Source organism: Ornithorhynchus anatinus, chromosome 2, assembly GCF_004115215.2.
Source record: "Ornithorhynchus anatinus isolate Pmale09 chromosome 2, mOrnAna1.pri.v4, whole genome shotgun sequence".
NCBI lineage: Eukaryota > Metazoa > Chordata > Mammalia > Monotremata > Ornithorhynchidae > Ornithorhynchus > Ornithorhynchus anatinus.
Window position 1 is genome coordinate 33,819,120 of NC_041729.1, and position 10,289 is coordinate 33,829,408.

The 10,289-nt window shown below is 52.3% G+C and overlaps 1 protein-coding gene across 1 annotated transcript in view; it reads left to right on the forward strand.

The window, feature by feature from the left end:
* The first annotated feature begins 741 nt into the window (after positions 1-741).
* The window catches only part of LOC114809151 (DNA topoisomerase 3-alpha-like), a 25,227-nt gene continuing 15,679 nt past the window's right edge, over positions 742-10,289 (forward strand). Inside the window, 4 exon segments of the mRNA XM_029058288.1 lie at positions 742-912; positions 7,124-7,234; positions 7,414-7,485; positions 9,603-9,657. Of these exon segments, the coding sequence (XP_028914121.1) occupies positions 850-912; positions 7,124-7,234; positions 7,414-7,485; positions 9,603-9,657 (301 nt within the window). The 5' untranslated portion in view covers positions 742-849.

Here is a 10,289-nt window from a genome sequence, read left to right on the forward strand (position 1 = left end):
AATGGGCATTAGGACTGTGAGCCCCACGTGGGACAACCTCATCACCTTGTATTCCCCCCCAGCACTTAGAACAGCGCTTTGCACATAGTAAGCACTTAATAAATACCATCATTATTATTACAGGGGATGTGGCCTGTATTTCAGAGGGGGTGTGGCCCGTGTTCCTGGTGGGGGGGGTCTGTATTTCTGGTGGGGTGTGGCCTGTATTTCTAAGGGGGTGTGGGCTGTGTTGCTGGGGGGGCGAGGTCTGTATTTCTGAGGGGGTTGGGCCGTGTTCCTGGTGGGGTGGGACCCGAATTTCTACGGGGGTGTGGGCCGTGTTCCTGGGGGGCGAGGCCTGTATTTCTGAGGGGGGAGTGGCCTGAATTTCTGCGGGGATGTGGGATGTGTTTCCTGGGGGGGCGAGGCCTGTATTTCTGAGGGGGGGGGTGGCCCCGTTCCTGGTGGGGGGGGGTCTGTATTTCTAGTGGGGTGTGGCCTGTATTTCTGAGGGGGTGTGGGCTGTGTTCCTGGGGGGCGAGGCCTGTATTTCCGAGAGGGTGTGGCCCCTGTTCCTGGTGGCGTGGGCCTGTATTTCTGGTGGGGTAGGGCCGTGTTCCTGGTGGGCGAGGGGTATATTTCTGCAGGGGTGTGAGCCGTGTCCCTGGGGGGTGTGGCCTGTAATTCTGCGGGGGTGTGGGCGGAGTTCCTGGGGGGCGAGGCCTGTATTTCGGGGAGGCGGGGGTGCGTGGGCCGTGTTCCTGGTGGGGCGGGGCGGGGCTGCAGGCTCCTGCTCGCCTCCTCCGGCACTGCCGGGATCCGGGCCTCGTCCTCTTCTTCCTCCTCCTCCTCCTGGGGCTGGAGCGAGCAATGGCCGCCACCGGCGTCCTCCCCTTCATCCGAGGCGTCGACCTCAGCGGAAACGACTTTAAGGTGAGGTCGCCGGAGCCCCTGCCCGACCCCCGGTCCCCTCCCCGGGGCCTAGGTCGCAGCCCCAATTCTTCAGCGGCCTGCTGCCATCGGACCCCATCCGACCCCTCACCGGGCCCGCGGCCTATAAACGGACGGACACTTTCTCCCCCCTGGAGAGGAAGGGAAGTGACTTCCCCAAGGTCACGCAGCCAATGCTTGGCGGAAGCGGAATTGGAACCCAGATCCCCCGGAGAGGCTGCCCCTTCTTCATTCATTCGGTCGTTTTCATTGAGCGCTTACGGCGTCCGGAACACTGGCCTAAGCGCTTGGAGAGGACAGCGCTGCGATCTCGTTAACGAGGTGTACATCCCCCCTGATCCGGCCGGCGCTTAGAACAGTGCTTGGCACGTAGTAAGCGCTGAGCAGAGACCAGCAGAATTAATTTAGCTCGATGATGTTGTCTGGTTTCGTTTTGTTCTCTTTTGCTCTGCTGTCCGGCTCCCCCGTGGAGACTGTGAGCCCATCATGGGGCTCTAGCTGTTGCCCAGTTATCCATTCCCAGCGCTTAGTACAGTGTTGTGCACATAGTAAGCGCTCAATAAAGACTGGAATGAATGAATAGGTGGGCTTATCTTCGAGAGGGGACTTACCGAAGCTTTACTGAAGGCACACCTCCTCCAGGAGGCCTTCCCTGACTAAGCTCCCCTCTCCTCCCACTCCCTTCTACATCGTCCTGACCTGCTCCCTTTCTTCATCCCTCCTCCCAGCCCCGCGGCACTTCCATCCCTATCTGCCATTTATTTATATTAATGTCCGTCTCCCTGCCCCCCCAGACTGAAAGCTCGTTATGAGCAGGAAATGTGTCTGTTAATTGTCATATTGTGCTCTCCCAATTGCTTAATTCAATGCTCTGCCCTCAGTAAGTGCTCGATAAATACGAATAAACACATATCCTCATTTTACCGTTGAGGCAACTGAGGCCCAGAGAAGTTAACAATAATAATAATTGTGGTATTCGTTAAACGCTTACTGTGTGCCAGGCATTGTACTAAGCGCTGGGATGGATGCAAGCAAAGTGACTTGACCAACGTCACCCAGTTGGCGGAGCTGAGATTAGAACCCAGGTCCTTGTAACTCCCTGGCCCGTTTCCCTCCACTGGGCCATGCTGCTTCCCTGCAGAGAAGTGTCTCTGTAGCTAACGTCTCCTCACCAGCTAGGTTTGGATATGACTAGTTACGTCCTCGTCACTGAGACGTCGTTTATTATGGGTCTGGCTGGCCTGTTCAAAGATGACACTGTCTTTATTCCCTGGGAACAGCCAAGCTGAATTGGGTGTGGGGTTTTAAACAGATGTCACTGAAAGGAAGGTGGAATCAATTTTCTTGCTAAACTGCGTACGTATTTATGTCTCAGTGTAGTATTTATTGAACCCAGAGTGGGTAGAAGCCACTTTTCAACACAATTATTTTATATCTACACCAGTGCTTAGTACAGTGCCTGGCATAGTAAGTGCTTAACAAAGGCCATAAAAATTAATTAAAAAAAAAAGACGGGTGGTGAGCTCATATAATTTGGGTGCTGGGAACTAATTGGGGAAGGCTTAATAAAAGCGTTGGATGTTAAGGAGAGAATTGAATGTGGAAAGCACTGGAGTCAATTCACTTTGGGGGGTGAGGGCGATCCAGGCTAGAGGAACAGTGTGGACAAGGTACAGGTAGAAGCTGAGCTTGAGAGGAATAATAAAATAATACTAATGATAATATCTACCCCAGCTTAACAAATACCAACATTATTATTATAATACTGTGGTATGCTAACCCCTTATTGTGTGCCAAGCACTATACTAAGTGCTGAGGTGGATACAAGATAATCAGGTCCCGTGCGGGGCTTACAGTCTAAATAGAAGGGAGAAGAGGTAATGAACCCCTGTTTTGCAGGTGAGGGAACTGAGGCACAGAGAAGTTGTGACTTGCCCAAGGTCACAGAGCAGGCTGGGGTTAGAACCCAGGTCCTCTGACTCCCAGGCTGGTGAAGGAAGCTGAGGAATAAAGAGCCAAGAGAGCATATATGTAAGCTGGAGGGAGTTTGTGAAGAGTCGTGAATATCTACAACTACATGTGGGTATCTCTAGCTCATTTTTCAGCTAAATGTACAGGTGGGTTTCCCGGCCTACATACCCCAGGGCATCTTGACTTCTAACCTGGTCACCCTACTTCAGTGATTTCCCATTAGAGATTCGAGTCTACCTTTCCATTTTTAATTTGCCTGAAGAAAGGAGCTTGGTCTGCTGGAATGGCTTAAATGCGGAAGCAGGAGGATGGACTGACAGACCTCTCGAGGGCCCCTGCTAACTTGATGGTTCTTTATAAGCTGTCAAAGGAGGGACTTCAGGAACATAAAGAATAATTGGGCCGAATAACTCTCTGTTGTTGAATATCTTTCTCTTGGCGTTTAGTGAAGTGCTCTGGATCCAGGAAGCAGCGTGGCTCAGTGGAAAGAGCCCGGGCTTGGGAGTCAGAGGTCATGGGTTCGAATTCCGGCTCTGCCACTTGTCAGCTGTGTGACTGTGGGCAAGTCACTTCACTTCTCTGTGCCTCAGTTACCTCATCTGTAAAATGGGGATTAACTGTGAGCCTCACTTGGGACAACCTGATTACCCTGTATCCACCCCGGCGCTTAGAACAGTGCTCTGCACATAGTAAGCGCTTAAAAACTACCAACATTATTATTATTAATAAATACTGTCACGACTTTTAGACCTCCGCCGCTGGTCCAAGGGAAGGGGCTCCGCTCTGGAAGTCAAGAGCTCTGGGTTCTAGCCGCAGTTCCCAGGCCATCAGCGGTGAAGGTTTCTGACCAAAGATCCACCTAGGGCATTCCGCGAGGTGGACGGGCCCCATAGAAATCCTGACGAATAGTTGGCTAACGTGCCAACTGAACCGCCTGCCAGGACGTGGTGATACCCCTCTATGCTACGTCGTAAGTTCTTAAGTCGTAAACGTGCCGCACCCCGTCCGCCTGTTTGCTTGTTGTGCTCTGTCCCCAGCGGGACCACAACTGGCCAAGGGCGAGGGAGCCCCAGTGGTGTTGCACTATCATCCGTTCCCTCATGCCGAGTTTCAGGATCCCGGCTCATCTGTCGTTCCCAACAGGACGCGCCACCCCGATATCTCCTAGGAGTCCACAATGTGCTGGGTATTATTCAGAATATGCATGGGACTCCAGGCCAAGCGAAGCAAAGACTGTCTTGGACATCATTTTAAAGCAGGACATATTTTCAGCCCATCAGAACGTTGACTTTGGGTTGTCCGTGTGTTTGACACTATATGAGGGCCACTCCGAGGTGTGGGCGCCGGGAATTTTAGAGCTCTGCTGCCCCGTTTCCAGGTTTCCCAAAGGTTATTTTGTCGTATTTGCCAGGCCTGGAAGCTTCATCCCGTCAGGTTGCGTTCCTGTGTTTTCAATCATATTTCTTTAGGTAAGGGGGAGAGGGGCTCTGCTTGGCCTTTTAAATGTCCAGCAGACCCCTCAGCTGTCTTGGGTGGTTTAGGATTTATTCTGCCCAGAAGCAGAGGGGTGGACTAGATGACCTTTCACTTGCTGCTGAGGAAGGCGTGCAGCCCAGGAGCCAGAAGGCCTCAGTTCTAATCCCAGCTCTGCCATTTGCCTGCTCTGTGATCTTGGTTAAATCACTTAATTTCTCGGAGCCTCATCTGTAAAATGAGGATTAAATTCTCGTTCTTCCTCCCATATAGACTGCTAGACCTGTGTGGGTCAGGGACTCTCTCCAACCTGATTATCTTGTTTCTAGCACAGTGCTTGGCACCCAGTAAGAATGCTGCAGTTATTATTATTCCAAGGGCACTCTGGCTCTTTAAGCTCTTTGAAGTTAGGGATCTTGCCTACTAATTCTATTGTACTCTTCCCAAGTACTCAGTACAGTACCCTGATCAGAGTAAACACTCAGTAAATACAATTGATTAATTGCCAGTGCTAAATCTAATTAAATCAAGATCAGTCAATGGTATTTATTGAGCATGTACAGTGTGCAGAGCACTGTACTTAGCTCATGGGTGAGTACAGTACAACAGAGTTAGTAGACACATTCCCGGCCCACAAGGAGCTTCCAGTCTAGAGGGGGAGACTGTCATTAAAATAAATTATGGCTATGTACACAGGCCTCGTGGGGCTGAGGGAGGGATCAGCTCCTTAAAGGACACAAACCTGAGAACAAGAGTGACGCAGAAAGGAGAGGGAGTTGGGGAAAATGAGTCCTTAGTAGAGGGAAGGCCTCTTGGAAGAGATCAATCAATCAGTGGTATTTGAGCGCTTATTATATGCAGAGCACTATACTAGCACTTAGGAACGAAACAGTACAACAGAATATTGCAGACACGTTCCCTGCCCATAACGAGCTCACAGTCTAGAGATAATAATAATAATGTTGGTATTTGGTTAAGTGCTTACTATGTGCAGTGCACTGTTCTAAGCACTGGGGTAGATACAAGGTGATCAGGTTGTCCCACATGGGGCTCACAGTTTTAATCCCCATTTTACAGATGAGGGAACTGAGGCACAGAGAAGTTAAGCGACTTGCCCGCAGTCACACAGCTGACACGTGGCAGAGCCGAAATTCGAACCCATGAACTCTGACTCCCAAGCCCGGACTCTTTCCACTGAGCCACGCTGCTTCTCTTAGAGATGTGATTTTAATAAGGTTTTGAGGGTGGGGAGAATGGTGCACTGTCGGATATGGAGAGGGAGTTCTTAATTAAAGTTAGGTCCTCCTCTAGACTGTAAGCTCGTTATGGGCAGGGAATGTCTGTTTATTGTTATAATGTACTCTCCCAAGTGCTTAGTACAGTGCTTTGCACACAGTAAGGACTGAGCCTTCCCCAATCCCTCCCTTTCAAGCAGCGTCTGCCTTACCTAGAGCTCCCGGGCTGGGCACTGTCTCTGAGCGGGGCAGGGGAGCGGGGCCTCGGCCTCACGATCCCCTCTTAGAGTGGAAGAACCTGCGTCATGGTTAAAGAATGTGGCCTGAGGAGGACTGCGTGTCCAGCGGCAGGTCCGGGGGGAGGTGTCCGGGGCACTCTCCGGACTTCTGGGTAGGGACAACCCCTAGTGCCAGCTACCCTGCTATTTCTGAAATTCTGCTGCATTAGATTTTGCTAAATCGGTAAAAAGGTATATAAGCAAGTCCAGTACAAACATAATAATAGTAATAATAATGTTGGTATTGTTTAATCGCTTACTGTGTGCCAAGCACTGTTCTAAGCGCTGGGGGGATACAAGGTGATCAGGCTGTCCCACGTGGGGCTCACAGTCTTAATCCCCATTATACAGATGAGGTAACTGAGGCACAGAGAAGTGAAGTGACTTGCTCAAAGTCACATTGCTGACAAGTGGCGGAGCCAGGTTTAGAAAATCCTGACCCCCAAGTCCGTGCACTTTCCGCTAAGCTACGATGGTTCCACAGACCCCCTCATAGTTTTGGGTTTGGTTTTTTTTCCCACTTCTATACTATGTGCCAAGTAATATACTAAGTACAGTAGAAACGAGCTAATCAGGTTGTACACGTTCGCTGTCCCACAGTGGGGCTCACAATTTTAATCCCCATTTTACAGATGAGGTAACTGAAGCAAAGAGTAGTTGAGCGATTTGCCCAGGGTCACCCAACAGACAAGTGGCGGGGCCAGGATTTGAACCCAGGTCCTTCCGACTCCCAGACTCATACTCTGTCCACTAGGCACAAACCCGGTTGGTGGGGCCTCACTCTGCTGCCGAACCGCACAGGGCCTGGTAACAAAATAGATGTGACCAAATTGGGTCAAACCCAATTGATTTGTATCCACCCCAGCGCATAGTACAGTGCCTGGCACATAGTAAGCACTTAACAAATACCACAGTTATTATTATTATTTTTAAGGGGCAGGGGGTGGGCCTGGTGATCTGCAGGAGATGCCCAGTTAAGGAGGGGGGGATTGGGGAGTAGGCTAGCCCTCCTGTCTTTGCTTTTCAGGATGGAGGCTCCTTCTCCACTGTGGCCCCCTGAAGGGCAGGGGCCAGGGCTATTTTACCTACCCGGTGTGGTGCCCAGTACAGCACGGTGATCCTGACTGTGCCAACCATGGAGGTCAGGCATCTGTCACTTCCTTGGGGAGACTGGACCCCAGATGGGCTAGCTTGTCCCAGGATTCCCTAACCCACCTTCTCCTCCTTCATTCGCAGGGGGGTTACTTTCCCGAGCATGTCAAGTCTATGACCAGCCTACGGTGGCTGAAGCTCAACCGGACAGGCTTGTGTTACCTGCCCGAGGAGCTGGCCGCCCTCCAGAAGTTGGTAAGGATCCTGGCCTAGGCCACACGTTGTCCTCCGTGTCCCGGCCGAAGCTCCAGCCCGGGCCGCCGAGCTTCTGGAGGGAGGGGTGGTGATGTGGGGTCGCGCTGTCCGGGAGGAGGGCGAGAGGCGCTACCTCTGCTCCTCCAGAATAAAGCTGGCTTTGTTGCTTTCCCCGACAGGAGCACTTGTCTGTGAGCCACAACAGCCTGACGACGCTCCATGGCGAGCTCTCCAGTCTGCCCTGCTTGAGGGTGAGTGATCCGGCGGCGGCATTAACGTGGCATCTCGGGAGCCGCCCCCGGAGCCGGGGCGGAGGAAGTGGCCCGGCTCGGGGTCGGGTCCCTGCTTGGGGAGGTGTCAGGATAAAGGTCCTGGGCAGCACGGGCTCTGTGAAGTGGCAACGGAACTAAGTTCCTTGGAGTCCCAGGCTGCCGCGGCTTCCTTGTGCCCTAGCACTGGGAGCAGAATTTGGGATCTGATGGAGGATGCCCAATGCTAGAAGTCAGAAGGCCTGGTTTTGAATCCTCTGTTGCTACTAAGGGAACCAAAGGCTGTGGGGCTTAACCTCTCTGGGCCTTTACTTCCTTTCCAGCCTAGCACCCACTCATTTTCACTAGGCTGGTATCAGGAGGTGGTACGAAACTCCTGCCTTCCCCAACTGTCCAGGGGCGCAGAACCCCCAAGAGCAGGGCCTGACGGGCTTCTGGGAGCCCAGCATTAGGCACCCAAGAGCAGGGGGATGGGGAAGAGCATGGAGGAACAGGAAGGAAAGTGCTATCCCAATTCCTTGCCCTGGAGTCAGCTGGCCATGGCAGCTGGGTTCTTGTTTCCCTTTTCGCCCACCCCAGCTGCCCACCCCCCCTACGTGTATGTATGTATGTATTGCATGCATGCATGCATGTGGGCAGATGTGAGGGAAGGGGCTTGGTCTTGGATTCCAGTGTTGGATTGCAGCCAACCTAGAGTCCTGAAACCTTAGAGATTCCATAGCAGCCCCCTCCATCCTTGCCAGGACCTTGCGAAAGGAGGAGGGTAGTCGAGCATCCACCTCCGCATCAAACAGAAACTCCTCACTGTTGGCTTCAAAGCACTCAATCACCTGTCGTCGTCCCCCCGCCCGACCCTGCCTCACCTCCCTACTCTCCTACTACACGCACAGCCACACACTTCACTCCTCTAATGCCAACTTTAGAGGAGTGGGCTGTGCCACTGTAACCTCGGTCTCATCTGTGTCACCGCCAGCTTCTCGCCCGCGTCCTGCTCTGGCCTGGAACTCCCTCCCTCTCTATATCCAACAGACAATTACTCTCTCCTCCTTCAAAGCCTTTTTGAAGGTAAATCTCTTCCAAGAGGCCTTCCCTGACTAAGCCATCCTTTCCTCTCTCCCACTCCTTTCTGCATCACCTTGACTTGTTCCCCTTATTCATTCCCCCTCCCAGCCCCACAGCATTTACATAAATATATGTAATTTTATTTAATTATATTGTCTGTCTCCCTCTAGACTGTAAGCTCATTTTGAGCAGGGAATGCGTCTGTTACTACATGGTACTCTCCCAAGTACTTAGTACAGTGCTCTGCACATGGTAAGTGCTCAGTAAGAACAGTTGACTGACTGACGGACAGGGAGGGCCTCGGGCTGTGGTTGGAGGCATCTCGACTGCCTTAGAGGCAGATTTCGTGTGTGTTGGGGTTGCGGCACTCCCTTTCCTAGCAGACTGCGCAGAACAGAGAAGCAGGGGTGGGACACATGTCCCAACCCCAAGGCTCTCTAGTTCAGATCACTTATTTTCAGCCCCCATGGTCTTGCAGATCATTAAAAAAAAAAATAAAAAAATCAGTAGCCCCCTAAAATTATCTTCAGATACCAAACTCACCCAACTGCTGTGTATCCTTTCATCTCCATCCTTTCCTCTTGCGCCCCACATCACTAGATTAAGAGAAGCCAAGCATCTGCCTCCAACAGATACTCAGTCGTCACAACCCAGATTCCCCAGAAAACCAAACTGTAGGCTGTAGAAAAAAGAGGAAGGGGGAATACTGCATTTCTTCTAGGGCTACTTTCTTCCTTCTTTGGGTCCTTGGGCAGGTGGGCCGGGCTTATTCCCTCCAACTGTCTCTGCCTCTTTAATCCCCATCGGAAAAACTGTTTTCTGGACTCCGTGTTTTAAAGTTGTAGGCTGCCCCATGACCACCACCATTCCACCCTGAGGAACCCCTGCTGAATTGGACCTTACCTTAATGCTCCTGGGCACTCACCTCTCCTGGGCCCTTTCAGCCTCACGGACTTCCTTGCTCCTGTGTTCTCCAGCTATAAGGAAAAGGAGGAGGCCTGAGACCAGGAAGGCAGTGGTGAAATTTGGACCTGCAGATCCAAAATGCTCTAAAGAGGAGTATTCTTATTGGCAAACCCCAGGACCATAGGCGTTGGGGAGAGATGGTGTCTAGCGGGAAGAAACTGAGCTCCGGGCGGCCCTCCTCCCTGGGCTCAGAAACTGGCCGGAGGGGTGGTCTCTTTCAACAGATGCTCTCACTGGAGCAGTCTGGAATCAATGCTTCTCTCTCAACCTGGGTCCTGGCCCTTGGAGTCACCTAGGGGAGCCTGACAGTGTGTCTGTCAGTCGGAGTAGCTGAGTTCATTCCGGGGGAAATGAGATAAGCAGCAGTAGCCTGCTCTCTCTCTGGGCCTCTGTCCCAAGCTGATGCAGTGGCTACTGTCTTTTGAGCCCTGCTCCCCCAAGAGTCATGGCTAATCTCCTCTTCCCTCCTCCTCCACCCTCCTCCCCCTTTCCCCTTCACTGTTTCCTCAGCCTTGTCTTCAGCCCCAGTTGGTTGGCTCGTAGCTCTGTCCATTTTGCCTCTGGGTCTGGGCCTGAGAGAGAAAAGGAGGAAACTGGGGTTTCCCTGGTGGGTGGTGCACTTCTGGGCGGATCCTGGGTGGACTGGCAGGAATTTGCAGTTTGGTCGGGCCCAAGAACAACGAGGCCAAGAGTTGCTAGCCGAAAGGCAGTAGTCCCCTGCGGCCGGGTCAGGGCCCCGAGGAGCCGGGCTGGGCTCT